This window comes from Anopheles coustani, chromosome 3 (assembly GCF_943734705.1).
Source record: "Anopheles coustani chromosome 3, idAnoCousDA_361_x.2, whole genome shotgun sequence".
NCBI classification, from domain to species: Eukaryota; Metazoa; Arthropoda; class Insecta; order Diptera; family Culicidae; genus Anopheles; species Anopheles coustani.
The window spans coordinates 33617426-33632574 of NC_071288.1; the positions used below are offsets into that span (position 1 = coordinate 33617426).

Sequence of the window (15149 nt, forward strand, 5' to 3'; positions counted from 1 at the left end):
ATGACTGCTCCAAGATTAGATACTAATATAAACTCACGCATCAAACATGACTATGTAATGTATCAAAGAGTTTGTTTTTCACCAGTGACTTCTAAGCCCTTATCATAAATAAACTTTCGAAAGAAACTTTGTACAGATCATGTATGTAATTTCATTTTTATTCTCATTGCCGTTACGGTTACGGTTACGGTCAAATTATGTACACCTTTTTTTTGATCATATGGAACTAGCAGATAAGAACAATCGATCGAAACAGAAACCCCGTTACCGATAGCTATTTCGAGTAGATTTAGATATCGATCGACTAATTCTTTTGATCGAAATCGTGTCGATCGATTCGTTCGCGATACCCGCCAATGTGCACTTCATTGCTTAAGCCATATACATCGCAAACTTATAGTTATGCTACTAACAAATGGGACGAAATAAACGTAATCATTTGTTGTAATCGTTTGTGTGGTGTTTATCAATTTAAATTATTAATGAAACCCCGTTTATCTCGACGGCCCCATAGCTCAGCTGGTTAGAGCGTCGTGCTAATAACGCGAAGGTCGTGAGTTCGATCCTCTCTGGAGCCATTGCATTTTTTGCTTTTATAGTTTTTCTCCAAATGATTTTCCTTTTTCCTAGAAAAGGGTTACCTTTATTACAGCACTTGTTTATGTTTCGTCTGTGGTGTTTTATATATTTTTCCTTGCATGAAATTTTCCCATCTTTTTTCAAGTACATTTTAAATTAGATGGTTTGCCAATTTCACCAGATTTGATATGCCCAGCGTTCCAAGGGCAACTATTTCTCATTGAGACGTCAATGTTGCTGCTTGCGAGCGTTCTATATTTAACGCATCATGGTTGCTTCTAGTTTACTTCGACTCCCTTGAACTGATTCAGCTGCAAGTCGTAGAAAGCGCAAGAAAACATGCCGCAAGCAACATGCTTTTCGCTTCCGCTGCATCCGGTTGACGATTTCTTGTCTGCCGGAAGGCGAGTGCAACCGTTGCCATTGTCCGCTGCCGCCAATAGCGGGTCCTGGCCGTTCACATTTTCACTTCGCTTTTCCACTTCATACATGTACATCCTCGCGATTGTTTGTTTCTCGATTGTAGCTGGCAGCTCGTTTTCCGCCGCCGGCGCAAGTGGAAAGCCGGAAACACTTCGTCAAAACATAACCGGCCCGAGCATAGGCGACACGGCATAAATGACACGATCGCTTCCGCTGAGCATAAATTGTTCACCACAAACTTGCTGGAAAATGGTAATAAACCTTCGCTAGAGGAGAGACTGAAACAAACGGCACAAAACAAGCCGTCAACAAAATTTCTAATTGATTTCTTGTCATGCTTTCTTCGCTTACGGTCTCCGCCTTTCCTCCTGCGGCAACGAGGGTTAGATTTTCCACGTCTGTACGTGCATTGCTTAATGTTTTGTCACAGTTCTGCTACCTTTGCACCGCGGTCTACCTGCGTTTCCTCAACGGGCTTTATTTTGTGACCGTTGCGCAAGATGTTGTCATGTTTTTTGAAAACATTGTCATGAACGCCTTTTCCGTTCGCGCATCGTTTCAAGTCAATAGGCCACCTTCCTCCCTACAACTTCCTTACACCTTTACCGTCTTACTCGGGTCTTTTGTCTCCCTCCATTATTTATGGTTTGATGAATGAAACATGAAATCATTACTACTGCCTGTTCAGTAATGCCTTTTTCTCTATCCATCTTCTTCCGTTCGGTTTGGGTTATTTGGGAATATGGTCAAAATTAAATTAAAAAAGCACCTCGTGTGAAGAACGGTTTACAATATCCCAAAGATGGATAGAAGTTAATAAATTTCCAAAAACCTCGAAAAGTACAGGTGTAGAAAAAGTTCCCAAAGAGTTCCGGGCAATAATATCGAACGTGTTGACAGGGTTGATGAATTAATTTAAACCCTGCCGATGCCAGATTTATGTTTGTGGAAGGAAACGTTCACTACTTTCTTCGACTTTAATGGTTAAGGCAAGCGTGAGAAGCAAAATTGACGTGTCTGCTATTGAGACGCGGGTTTTAATTATCTGGTTTCCGGTTATATACACACGCACACACTTTCTAGTATCATTAGTCAATGGTGCAGTATCGAATTTTTTCCCACCCACCACCCAACACGGCGGCCCCATAGCTCAGCTGGTTAGAGCGTCGTGCTAATAACGCGAAGGTCGTGAGTTCGATCCTCTCTGGAGCCAATCAGATAATATTTTTTAGCATGAAAATATTTTACAGTAACTGGAACCGAAGTCTTGCATTCGAGCGGCACTATTAAAAATATCTCTCACCATCTTATGTTAAAGTCAGGCGTAAATACAAAAGTAAGGCAAAGTGGAAAATATGCATGCAGGAATCTCATCGGCTACGGATTAGCAATATTGTAGAAAACAACACAATGAAAATTACAATCTTCACTGCCCAGGGAGAACTGGAGCCGCTCGCAGCTTTGCATAACTATTTGCTACGTCAGCTGGAACGAATGGGCTGCACGAATAAGCACAACAGCGTAAAACAAGTTAACCCGTCCACAGTTGTTAAACATTCGCGCCTGGTAGCGGAGGATTGATCATTTAAAGTTAAAGCCAAACGTAGTTAACGGAAACCAAAACCATACAGCAACTCGGCAACATCGAGGCCCCATAGCTCAGCTGGTTAGAGCGTCGTGCTAATAACGCGAAGGTCGTGAGTTCGATCCTCTCTGGAGCCAAATATACTTTTTGGACATCGATGCAATAGTTTGTGGTCAGACACTAATTTCAACTATTTTTTTCGCTTGGGCTCGCGTTGAAATAAACCATTCTGTAGCAAAGGAACAAGTCCTTTGGCGGTTTGGCAAAGGAAAACAAAAATAAATGTAGTTGAAACACGTGCGTTTTGTTACAAACCTGGAACACGTTCCACAGTCTATCCATACGCTAAACTTAGCATGTCTTGGACCATTATCCCGGTGGCAGACACTCCGCCAGCCGTTCGCGCACCTTCATTCGTCAAGTTAATGTCAAATTTTAATAACCCTTTGCTAATTGCTTAACGCGTCACCGACGTCTCTCTCGCGCCCGAGTCCACCAAAAGTCAAAATTTAAATGAACGAAACCGTATTATGTCTATTTACGAACTATGCACGCTTCCTTCTTCGCTGCTGGGCCGTGGCAAGCTGATGCGTGTCGTGCATGGGCCGCATGGCAAACCCACCCCCGACACCTGATCTTTTCTTCCACCCGAATTGCATCTTTCAAATCCACCATCGCGGCCACCGAATCGCATCTGCAATTTTTCATCTTGAGTGCGTCTGGTCTGATGTCTTGTTAGTTGCCCGTGAAATTAATGTGTCATCGACGTACCCATCGTTACCATGGAGATGTGTGTAAACAAAATTACAATGTTGAAAATGGGCAATATACACTTTGCGAAAAACAACAGGCATTTTTAAAAACTTGTTCAAAATTAACAGAGAAGTAAAATGTCGGATCGTACGTAAAAAATGTTAGCGACATTTTTTTAATTTAGTGACATAGTATCACTTTAAATTCGGTAGCACATTAGAACAACCACGCTTCGCGAAAAGTAGATAGCTCCCTATAGTTTGAAATGTACAGGAATAACAGAATGAACGTTACTTCCCCTAACGTCCATTCTTTGCTAAAGTAAACAAGATAAACGTTTGTGAGGGTTCGCGGGTTGAATGGCGTCTTGAAGGGGGTGGTTTCTTACCATTCACCATTACATGGAATCGCGAGATGATGAACTAACAAAGAAGGGGAGCCCTTATAGCACCAACATCATCACACAACCGTTTCGTTCGCGGGGACATGCCATGCACTTCGCCAACACCATTATATCCATTCATTCTTCTGTCAAACCCAGCTGTGTTCGCTGGTCGAAAGCATAAAACCTCAAATACCGAAAACAGATCCCCACGATATCACACTTGCTCCCTTTAAGTTCGCGGTTTCGCGGTTGTGAAAGGTACATTCCATTTATCAGGCCTCGGTGCACCCGTGATTGACGTGTGTGAGAAGCTGCTCAGTTCGAATAGCCCCGAATAATCGCCCCCGAGATAACGGAGACAAATTGGCCAGCAAGCATGGTGGCGTTACGGTTTTGTGCGAATTTAAACTTTATGTTCCTGGAGGCGGGACCCTTCCTGGAGCGGTACCGAGCGGCCAAGCTGGCGGGATTCTCCGGAGTCGAAGGGCCCTTCCCACCCGAGGACGTTAGCTTGCCAGCGCTGCTGGAGGTGCAGAAGGAAACTGGTTTGAAGCAAATCCTCATGAACATTGCCTTGGGTAGGATTTGTTAAAGGGGGAATTTAAAACAAGGGTTAATTTTTTAAAACGAATGAATGATTGACTTTTACAACCCGCCCTTAGGGAATGCTCCGGATGGCCAGTTCGGATGTGCTGCATTACCGGGGCGGCAAAAGGAGTTCCTGGCTAACTTGGAGCGCACGGTCGAGTATGCCAAGGCGCTTGGTTGTGGAAAGTAAGTGGTGTTTGCGAGTGAGACGAAGTAGTTTGCTATTTGATTTCAACCGTTTGTTGACACTGCAACGGATGATAAGAAGGGTGACATTGCCTTGCGCTAATAGGCAAGATGTTTGTTTGTTTTTATTTGTTCGGTAACAATCATCAACACATCACCGAAGCATCGGTGGTTCAGTGGTAGAATACTCGCCTGCCACGCGGGCGGCCCGGGTTCGATTCCCGGCCGATGCATCCTAATCTTTTTTGTAAAAACTGGTTTTACTTTTTTACAGGATTCACATAATGGCTGGAAAATTGAACGGTCCTGCTACAGATGACCACGACACCACGTACCTTGCAAACCTGCAAGTGGCCGCTCCCATTCTGGAACGGAACAACATCATCGGTGTCATCGAGCCGATCAATAAGTACGCCATTCCCGGGTACTATCTTTCTTGCTACGATAAGGGTAAGGCTCTCTAGATCCTTTCAAAAGTTATTCCCTTACTGAAACTACGACTTCCATTGTAAACCAGCCATCCAAATGATCACCGCCGTTGCCAGTCCCAACGTGAAGCTGATGTACGACATCTATCACGCGCAACACATCCGGGGTGATATCACAAACAGCATCCGGGCACTGGCGACACATATCGGGCACGTCCAGCTAGCACAGGTCCCCGGACGTAACGAACCGAACAGCGACGGTGAGCTGAACTTCCGCAACATCCTGCAAACGCTGGCCACCGACGGTCGGTACGCGGATGGATGGGTCGGGTGTGAGTACCGCCCAGTGGCCGGCACCACCGAAGGACTCGGCTGGTTGCGTGACTACGGCTACTGGCAGTGACATTGGAGTCGCACGTCTGCATAATGGATGTGAGCAAATACAGAAAGGCCACAAGTCGGGGGGAAACTTTCGGGCCAAGCGTTTCATTATTAAACCATTAGCATCCTGGTTGTTTATATAAAATAGCCTGTCTTATTGGTAGCTCAAGCCTAAGTCCATCGACACTCGAAAGAACGAAACAAAGGAAGATGGTCATCAAAGAGAGCGAGTTCGACGATTCTCTTGCCTACGCGCTACTCCGTGGCGACATGGGAACCGTCTGGGATACGTCCAAGGACGAGCGGATGGTGAACGGTACGATGGACCCGGAATTGATCCAGCGTGCCAAGGAACGGGCCATCCGGGCCCAACTCAACTCCGCCGACGGTGACACCTGCGAAACGCACGACCAGTTCTACCGAGACCACAAGCTGCTACTTGTGCTGTTCCGAGGCCTGGCGGTCATGCCGATCACACGGTCCGTGCCCGGTCGGATCACCTTCAGCTGGCGGTCGGCCGCATCCCTGTACGCCTTTTGCTTCTACACGGTGTCCACCGTGATCGTCCTGATCGTGGGCTACGAGCGCATCAAGGTGTTCCAGACCACGACCCAGTTCGACGAGTACATCTACGGCATTCTATTCGTCATCTTTCTGGTGCCGCACTTCTGGATCCCGTTCGTCGGCTGGGGCGTCGCCAAGCAGGTCGCCATCTACAAGACGATGTGGGGCGCGTTCCAGGTGCGGTACTATCGTGTCACCGGCACCTCGCTGCAGTTTCCCCACCTGAAGGTGCTGATCGTGTTCCTCTCGATCGGGTGTCTGGTGTGCGCGATTGTGTTCCTGCTTTCGCTCAGCTTTTTGCTGGAAGGGTTCGCCCTGTGGCATACGTCCGCCTACTACCACATCATCACGATGCTCAACATGAACAGCGCCCTCTGGTACATCAACAGCCGTGGCATTCGGGTCGCCTCGTCTAGCCTCTCCCGGTGCTTCCGGAAGGATGTCGCCATCGAGTGCACCGCCGCCATGATCTCGCAGTACCGGTTCCTCTGGTTGAACCTCAGCGAGCTGCTGCAGTCCCTGGGGAATGCGTACGCCCGGACCTACTCCACCTACTGCCTGTTCATGTTCGTCAACATCACCGTCGCCATCTACGGTGCCCTGTCGGAGATCATCGACCATGGGTTTGGGTTTTCCTTCAAAGAGATCGGCCTCATCGTAGACACCGTGTACTGTTCGACGCTGCTGTTCATCTTCTGCGATTGCTCGCATAACGCCACGCTTCAGGTGGCGCAGGGCGTGCAGGACACATTGCTTTCCATCAACCTGCTCAAGGTGGACCAACCAACGCAGAAGGAAATCGATCTGTTTATCCAAGCGATCGAGATGAACCCGGCCATCGTCAGTCTGAAGGGTTACGCCGAGGTCAACCGGGAGCTGCTTACATCGGTAAGCAAAAGTTGGCCTTATATGTCTTAGGCTCGTTTACTCATCCTTATCTTTAATTAATTTCATTCGCAGAGTATCGCTACCATCGCGATCTACCTGATCGTGCTGCTGCAATTTAAGCTCTCACTTATCTCCCAGCAGATCCCCGCGGAAATTATTGAAAATGTCCGACAGTTGCAAAAGTCATGAACATGCACTTGTGTCTGTGTGAGGTTTCGTGGAAAACATTATTCAAATCAGCATAATCAATTATTCGTTTCGAAGTGTAGAGTATAGCGTTAAGAGATTCAAGGTTCTATTTTCAAGCCTACACAGTGATCACGCCTTATAGGTACTTTTATGCATCGATGAAATTATTATAGCAATTGTCGCGAAAAATGCAACGTAATGTAGAATGCCATAATTACACTAATGATCAAGCCGTCATTAAAAGCAATTTTTCGTAAAAAGTTAAGAAAAAGAAAGAACCATTGATATGTCAGTTAAGGAGCAAGTTTACTAACACATCAATGCATGGATCAAAGATCTTCTTTCATGGAGCTCGTGACAGAGTCGGTATGCCTCTGAATACGAGTAAGGGAACAAACGTTCGACTTAACGTAGGAGGATATACCCCGACTCGCATAGTGAAAGAAGAAAGGATCAAAGATCACCTAAATAATTAATTAAACTAGAAAATGTTACTATGCACAAATTTGCAAACATATACTCATTTAAAGTGAAATAAAAAAAGCAAAGTATGAATTTTCAGAGATATATCCGAAACTGTCCATTATAAGTTATCACACTTGGTGCCCCGGATAGCCACAGCCGGATCCTGACGCCATACGCGGAAGTTAAAGTCACTCTCGTTCAGCCGCGAGTAGATCCAGTTTGGCAAGTTGTTGGTCAGCACCCAAAGGGTCCCGTCGTGGTCGCTGGTGAGGTCACTAGGGTAGATCAGCTCCCGATTGTCCAGATGTACCACGGCGTGGTTGTCAGCCCCGTACACCTGATTAGTGTTCCAGCAGCCGATCGAATTGCGGTTCACCTCGGCGTAGAAGAGTACTCCCGTCTTGGCGTCGTAATGGTGCATGGTGGACTGTGTGGACGCACCGCGATCCCCCAGCGCCTCGAACAGTCCCTCGTAGTTGCCGGACATGGCGATCGGTTTGTTCTGCAGTACGCTGGTGTACGTGCCGAACTCGGTCGTACTCACCATCGGATGGTAGTAAACCAACCGCGAGTCCACCTCCGGATCCCGCTGGCCAACCGCCACCGAGAAGACACCGTCATCCCAGCGGAACCGCTAGCCGGCCACGTTGAACTCAGCGCGGGTTGGATCGTGCCGGAACGAGGAGTGATTGCCAAACGCCCACATTTCGTCCGCCCGCATACTGTACACGTAGATGGCGTTCGCAACCAGATCCGGCACGTACGCGAACGCTCCGTCACAGTTCTCCGGCTCAACGTCCACCGTGATGCTAGCCATGCCGACCCCTTCCGCGACGATCGACTCCGGGATGGCGAAGCGACGCACGAGATGGTCCCGTTCCAGGTCCACGATCCAGATCTGCGGACGCTGCACCTGCCGGCGGTTGTCCGGATACTCTAGCATCCCGGTGTCTACGAACCAGAGGCGCCCACAGGCGTCCACCTGCGTGCGATACACCGAAACCAGCCGCCGCAGGTCTGGTTCATACTGAGGCTGTGGAAAACAACCAGGGAACTCATTACCCCAAAGTACACTAGAATCGTCAACGCAAAACCATCACCCTTAGCTCGTTGATCGGATAGGTTGGGTAGGCCGTCAAGGGAGGACTTCTGTCACCGGGTACCACCTGGCGCAGGTCGATCACATTCAGCGTAGCTGGCACACCCGGGCGTCGTCGAGGAATGGTAATGAAAAGTCGGTCCTTGTAGTGTGTCGCTCCCATCGGGATGTTGTTGTACGGTTGGAACGACTCGTTCTCGGCATCTCCCTGCACCCGTGGAAAAAGAATCGCAGAGCCCTTCCCTGGAACCCCAAAACACTATAGTAATTGTTGCTCGCAACCTAAACAGTAGTGTTTATGTTATGGCCATTTTACCATTTCTCTCGTTCGGAAGATCGGCATAGGAGATCTGCTTCCATTCGAACACTTTCTCAAACTCCGTGGTCTGCACACGGGACACAGCAAGCAGCAACAAACATTCGCATAATATGAGGAGGCTCATTTTTGTTGCACAGTTCCGCGTTTGTGGCGATAATCCAACGAGACTTCCCTTGATCAGATAACGATTGCACGTTGCACGTGCCTACCGATTAGAACTTAAATATTAGCATGGTTTATGTTTGCCACTTGTAATTTTATAGACTCGAACGTGATGGTCCTGTACTCCTGATCTTCAATGTAGCCGGATCGAAGGTTTCTTTTCAAGGAAATTTACTTTTTGATTCTTCGACAGGTTGGTTTGTAAATACACCTCTTGAGTACTATTACATTTAGCTATTTACAGTATTTTTGCTGGCTTTATAGGGAAACACTTTGCTGTAAAAAATAATAACTCATGGTTTACTTCAACTTTCTGGTATTGGACTACAGATACAGCAGGAACCGGTAGAAAATGGGAGGGAGTACCCAGATTATATTCGGATCCACCACAGCCAAGCTGTTCTTAAACAATCTCTTACAGAAAAGCTGTTTCACAATCTTTCAATTTACCACGTTTTTATTAATGCACACCTTTTGCAACTTACTCGTACAAAAAAGTTGGGAAACTGTTCAAAGCGGTTGTTGCAATTTACAGGTACCTATGGGCAAGTGCAGTGGATTACTTGAATCCTTGGCGATTTGATCGCGACTGAGAGTGCATCTATCATAATCCGCGATCTTCAATCACTCGAATCGATGACCGGGGCTACCCCATTACATTAATTACATCGATTTCATAAACACACACACACACATACACACGCACCAAAACCCGTCGTACAGAAAAGTTTGCAAATGAACTTTAATCACCTTCTGACACTAACAAGTGCAAAAGGGGGTAGAGAGAGCGTCTTATGCACCCGGTGCGCAGATGGTTCCCGCGATCGCTTTAGCCGGTTGCTGCCGCCAGATGCGGAAATTATAGTCCTCGATGTCGAGCTTCGCGTACGCATACCGCGGCAGTGTGTTCGTCATCACCCACAGTTCACCGTCACTGTCGAGCTGGAATAGAATTAAAGAGTGAGAGAGGAGGGAGGGAATTCGTGATCGTTTCTTCGTACGTGAAAGATTACTTTTAACCCAGGGAACTTACCGTCATATCGGACGGATAGATGAAGTTTCGATTGTCGAGATGGACGATACCATGGTTCTCCGGATCGAACCGTTGGGCCGAGTTCCAGCAGCCGATCGAATTACGGTTGACCTCGGCGTAGAAGAGCACGCCCGTCGCGGGGTCGTACTGGTGAATTGTGCACTGTGTCTTTAATCCTCGTTCGCCAAGGTGCTGTGTAGAGAATCGATGAGACTATTTTATTTGGAGCCCAGGATTAAGCTCCAGGATGATACCTACCGTAAACAGATGATCATAGCCACCGACCTTGGCCAGCGTTTCGTTCTGGAGTACCGGTGTGGTCGTCTGGTACTCGGAGGTACTGGCCATCGCGTGGAAGAAGACTTTCCGCCCATCGGCAGCGTTAGCCCCTGCCAGCGGGCCCAGCGCCACCGAGAATATGCCATCATTCCAGCGGAACCGCACGCCGGCTACCCCGAATCCGGTCATGCGCGGATCGAACGATAGAAACTCGTGCTGGAACTTCCACATGCGGTTCTCCTTGAAGCTATACACGTACAGCCGATAGAAGGCAAGATCGGGGATGTACGCGAACGCAGCCTCACAATCGTCGGCGGACGAGTCGACGGTGACACTCGCCATACCGTGCCCCTCGGCCACGATGGACTCCGGTATCTCGAACTGGCGCACCTTACGATCCTGCAGCAGGTCGATGATCCACAGAGCGGGCCGCTGTACCTGCTTGCGGTGGCCTGGGTACTCTAGAAAGCCCGTATCGACGAACCACAAGCGATCGCAGCGATCGACACGGGTTCGATAGACAGACACCAATCGCTTCGGGTCGGGTTCATACGATTTCTGCTCGAGCGCGGAAAAAAAAGCAAAAGTAAATTAGTTCTTGCTCCGTGTAGTTGAAACACATCGAGAGCGATCTAAGAAGAACCGTCTAACAAAACAAATCAACGATCGATTTTAAAAACCAGTTTTGATTCTGATCACCAACCGGAAAGAGTGCAACGAATGGATCGTTAAGAAGAGTACATTTATGTTCTGCAGTCGTTCACAGTGCAAAGAAGAATATTTAAAACGGCAAAAACTTACCCGCAGCTTGTTCGTGATCAAATCCGGATAGGCCGTCAACCGAGGCGACTTCTCACCGGCCGGAACCTGGTCCAGCACAATGACGTTCAGCGTCGAGGGTATGCCCGTGCGGCGCCGCGGTATGGTCACGAACAGCCGGCCCTTATGGTGGGTCACTCCCATTGGCAGATTGTGGTAGCGCGTGAAACTCTCGTTCAGACCGTTGGTCGTGGGTTCGTCCACCTCCTCCGGGAAGAAAATTCCCGGTGCACCTTCTGGAAGTGGCAAAAACGGGTCCTTTATAATTCCCGAGCGTACGAGCGTCTTTTTACAGACCTTCAGCATCGGTAAGGTTATTAAAATCGAGCAATTTCCACCGAAACACCTCCTCGAACTCGTCACACCGGATGGGCACCACCAACGCCAAGCAACACAACACGATCACCACCGGTTCCTTCCAGCACATCTTGTCGCGAAAACAGCTCGATAAGCTCTGATGCGAAACGCACGTCATAAGGCTTCATTTAATACGCTTCGGTTCAATCGACCACTAACCGGTTCTCCGGTGAACGCTTTCTGTCGATCATTTACCTTCTTCCGTACTAGACGCCGTCCAGTTGTTGCTCATGGCAGGACTGCAGCATGTTTCGAATGTTTGTCTTGCGCACACAAAGAATTAAATCACACATTGTTGTTTTTTTACGAACTTTGCGAAGCGCCTTTTACATTTGGGGCACACTTTTATTTGCCGCTCTCATGCCCAATTGCGGTCAATCCCGCACAATTCCCGTGAAACACTTAATGGTAACGTCCACCGTGTCCCTTGCCATGTCCCCAGCCGCCGTGCGGGCCACCACCCGGACCGGGCCTATCCTTGAATTCGTAGAAAGTCACGCGGTCGTTGTTGTTCGAGTCGCCGAAGCGCTGCGTGGTTTGGGTGTTTGGTGGCGAAGCCGGATCGCAAACCGTTCCCTTGATGATCTCCTTAATGTTGGCGCGCCACACGAAGAAGTTGAACTCGTCCAGCTTCAGCTCGGAGTATAGTAGCTTGATGATCGAGTTGGTCATAAACCACACGTAGCCATCCTGGTCGATCTGCAAACGTGAGCCAATGCAAAGGGTAGTGTAAAAGAAAGCCAGCCCACTCGGTACGCCTCGAAGTGCCAGAGACTTACCGAAAGATCGTTGGGGTAAACGATGTCCTTGTCGTTCTTGTACACGATGGCCATGTTTTGCGGAGCGAACGGCTTGTTCGAGTCCCAACAGCTGACTGCATTTTGTTGGATCAACGCGAAGAAGATGACGCCCGTTTCCGGATCGAACGCGTGGATGCTCGATTGCGTGCGGGCACCGCGGTACCCGAGCAGCTGGAAGTCCGCGCCGTGCCAGGAGCGCTGGGATGCCGTTTCGTTACGCAGCACACGCGTCGACACGGTGAACTCGGAGTTACTCGACAGGGCGTGGAAGTACGCCGTGCGGAACTTGGTAGCCGGATCGGGGTTACCGAGGGCAATCGAGAAGATGCCATCGTCCCAGGCGAAGTTGATACCCTGGATGGTGTAGTCGCCCTCCAGCGGGTTCAGGAAGAAATAGTTGTGCAGGAAGCGCCACGCCCGGCGATTCTGGTAGTCGTACACCACCATGCGGTACGTTTGCAGATCGGAGATGTAGACGAACACCTTCTCGCAGTCGGTGGGGTCCACGTCGAGGGTGATCGACGTCAGCCCGTACCCGGTCTCGACAGCCTCCTTGGGGATTTCAAAACGATGGATCGGCTCGTTCGTTTTAAGATCGATCGACCACACCGACGGACGCTGGACAACGGTGAAATTTCCTATAAAACAGCAAAATAATATTGATTAGTTTTTAAAACTTAATTTAGCAAAGATTTTTTTGAATCCCAAAGACACGAACGGAAGGAAACGATCTCAAATATGAATGATCATCGGGTGCGCCTAAAAGTAGGCAAAGTGTATAACATGGGTTTCTCCTGCGTTCAGTCTCTTACGGTATATTTAATTAACTGATCTCTGTGAATTAGTGAATCATTTATTAGTGAGCTCAAAGCCTTCAAAAAGACCCATTTGAAGAAAGCTATGTTGTCATATAAATCTTGTTGTGGGCGGCAAACATTTCCAACGTAATCTTCGGTTTTAGTTGAGATGATGATGTCCAATTGAACAGTTCGTGTAAATGTTTAATCAAAAAAGTAAATTATTCCCAAAAAGAAAGAACAGGTGCATTCCGCATAACATATTGCCATCCAGCCAACGGAAACAGTAACAAAAGAACCTGTTAAGATGATATCTGCAGCAGACGAGTGACAAACTCTCAGTCTGCCACAGTAAAAACCCCCAAAACCCTGAGGATAGCTGAAACCTTGACCAAAATCTGTTTGTTTTTCATCTTGAATGACAATAAACATCTTTCAGGTCAGCAGACGACGGGAAAAATAAAATAAAATAAAAACCTGCTCGTTCACACTTCCAACCGGTTCGGTTCCCCCCGGTCGGAAACCGAACGCCGGGCGATAAAGTAACCAAAGACCGGTTTACTCGCAAAATAAAACGGGAAACGCTGAGCCACAGTCCTCGAGAAGGGAATCGACAAATAAAACAGATAATACAATACCGAACCAGAGAAAGGGAAGGTTTGATGAAAGCATTAATAGCACCAGGAACAAGGCAATTTAGACATCATTCTAAAGCTACTAGCGTGGTACGCCATCAACGCCCTTTCAAGCATAGATTATGCGACCTCTACTGAGAGTCAGATGACCCACGAAGCTAAACAACGCGATAACGAACGTATTTTACCGTATTTGGGACATTTCTCTTTTTTTTTGACCAAGGCAAACTGGACGGCTTATTCGCTGACTGACGATTGTTATTGATACGCTTGGAACTTACCGGGGATTTCCATCATTCCAGTGTCGACAAACCATAGACGATCGCAGCGATCAACACGTGGCCGATAGACGGTGACAATTCTGTTAGCATCTGGTTGCAGATCCGCCTGCGTTATGGAACATGAATGCGATGGAAATAAAAGAAAAATGTAGCAAAGAATTAGGAAATGCTTTCAACCTGGCAAAACGGATACATTAAATCTAATCCACTCACCCGAAGCTCGTTGAGAGCAAAGTTGGGGTACGGTTTCAGGACAACGTTGTCGTTGGGGAACGGAGGCGAAATGTCCACCACGTTCAATGTTGACGGAATACCCCATCGACGACGGGCCACCGCAACAAACACTCGGTTCTTGTAGTGCACGGCTCCCATCGGAATGTTGCCGATCGGGATGTAGCCATTTGGACGCTGCAGTACTTCGGCCGGCACATCGTACTCGACCTTCTGCCACTTAAGGACCTCATCTACCTGGCCACTGGCATACGCTACCAGCGCCGTCAGGAGTAGGAATACTCCGTATGATCGCGGCATCACTATTACTGTCCACTTACAACACTTGATCACCAGAACTAGCAGCTCGTTATCAGCTCTGCGTCCGATCGACTTCGATCGTGCAGTCCAAATGATGCTGAACGCTTTCGGACACGAGTAGTTATACGAATCCTCTTTCGGCGTAATCCCTTTCGTCAAGCTGCTTCCCTCGCAACCGGTTCAAGCCGACTTTCATATATGTTTCTCTCTTCCTCTACTCTGTCTATTTCATCCTCCCGTCCTGTATGTTTCATTTCACCATTGGAAAAAAAAGAACATGCCTATTCTTATGTTCTTTTATTGAATATTGGGAATCATTAGCATAATGTGACCTGAGATGACTGGAAATCCAGAGGTAGACATTTTCGACAAACATACATGGACGTGGGCACCTGCTGTTTTTTTGTAAAAAAAAGGAAAGATCGTGCGACCGTAACGCTAATAAAGTGGAAATGAAATGTTCGGTCGTAGGTTAGAGGTTTCAAGCAGATTACCGATGAGACGTGTGCGTGGGCTAGCAGAGAATCTGAATGAGATTCTAACGTAAAGCTTTGAACTTTGGCAATCCATCTTTATAATTTATGGATGACAACCAAACGTGCAAGATATGTCGGGTCGATAAA

General features: G+C 47.9%; 8 protein-coding genes and 4 non-coding genes across 13 annotated transcripts in view; 8 read left to right on the forward strand and 4 right to left on the reverse strand.

The window, feature by feature from the left end:
* LOC131271489 (vesicle transport protein GOT1B) overlaps nt 1-15149 on the forward strand; it is a 433296-nt gene that overhangs the window by 318942 nt on the left and 99205 nt on the right. The window lies entirely within an intron of this gene.
* Nucleotides 1-15149, forward strand: part of LOC131271470 (adenylosuccinate lyase) — a 331885-nt gene that overhangs the window by 9413 nt on the left and 307323 nt on the right. The window lies entirely within an intron of this gene.
* Nucleotides 505-578, forward strand: Trnai-aau (transfer RNA isoleucine (anticodon AAU)). Its single transcript has one exon. It is a non-coding gene; the product is annotated as a tRNA-Ile (tRNA).
* Nucleotides 2142-2215, forward strand: Trnai-aau (transfer RNA isoleucine (anticodon AAU)). The gene has a single exon. It is a non-coding gene; the product is annotated as a tRNA-Ile (tRNA).
* Trnai-aau (transfer RNA isoleucine (anticodon AAU)) lies at nt 2651-2724 on the forward strand. Its single transcript has one exon. It is a non-coding gene; the product is annotated as a tRNA-Ile (tRNA).
* Nucleotides 4102-5465, forward strand: LOC131259640 (putative hydroxypyruvate isomerase). The gene is made up of 4 exons (XM_058261184.1): nt 4102-4303; nt 4388-4499; nt 4774-4949; nt 5017-5465. The coding sequence occupies exons 1-4, from the start codon at nt 4102-4104 to the stop codon at nt 5328-5330; spliced, it is 804 nt and encodes a 267-aa protein (XP_058117167.1). The 3' UTR covers nt 5331-5465.
* Nucleotides 4662-4732, forward strand: Trnag-gcc (transfer RNA glycine (anticodon GCC)). Its single transcript has one exon. It is a non-coding gene; the product is annotated as a tRNA-Gly (tRNA).
* On the forward strand, nt 5519-6949 carry LOC131259651 (gustatory and odorant receptor 22-like). The gene is made up of 2 exons (XM_058261194.1): nt 5519-6760; nt 6833-6949. The coding sequence occupies exons 1-2, from the start codon at nt 5519-5521 to the stop codon at nt 6947-6949; spliced, it is 1359 nt and encodes a 452-aa protein (XP_058117177.1).
* Nucleotides 7533-7961, reverse strand: LOC131259659 (L-dopachrome tautomerase yellow-f-like). The gene has a single exon (XM_058261206.1). The coding sequence runs from the start codon at nt 7959-7961 to the stop codon at nt 7533-7535; it is 429 nt and encodes a 142-aa protein (XP_058117189.1).
* Nucleotides 8049-8956, reverse strand: LOC131259666 (L-dopachrome tautomerase yellow-f2-like). Its single transcript, XM_058261217.1, has 3 exons — nt 8830-8956; nt 8515-8756; nt 8049-8447 (listed from the first exon to the last, which is right to left on the reverse strand). Exons 1-3 carry the CDS (start codon nt 8954-8956, stop codon nt 8049-8051), a joined length of 768 nt encoding a protein of 255 aa, XP_058117200.1.
* LOC131259671 (L-dopachrome tautomerase yellow-f-like) lies at nt 9478-11552 on the reverse strand. The gene is made up of 5 exons (XM_058261232.1): nt 11423-11552; nt 11108-11361; nt 10286-10864; nt 10028-10219; nt 9478-9936 (listed from the first exon to the last, which is right to left on the reverse strand). Exons 1-5 carry the CDS (start codon nt 11550-11552, stop codon nt 9787-9789), a joined length of 1305 nt encoding a protein of 434 aa, XP_058117215.1. The 3' UTR covers nt 9478-9786.
* LOC131259680 (L-dopachrome tautomerase yellow-f2-like) lies at nt 11795-14526 on the reverse strand. Its single transcript, XM_058261244.1, has 4 exons — nt 14209-14526; nt 13996-14101; nt 12262-12920; nt 11795-12181 (listed from the first exon to the last, which is right to left on the reverse strand). The coding sequence occupies exons 1-4, from the start codon at nt 14524-14526 to the stop codon at nt 11885-11887; spliced, it is 1380 nt and encodes a 459-aa protein (XP_058117227.1). The 3' UTR covers nt 11795-11884.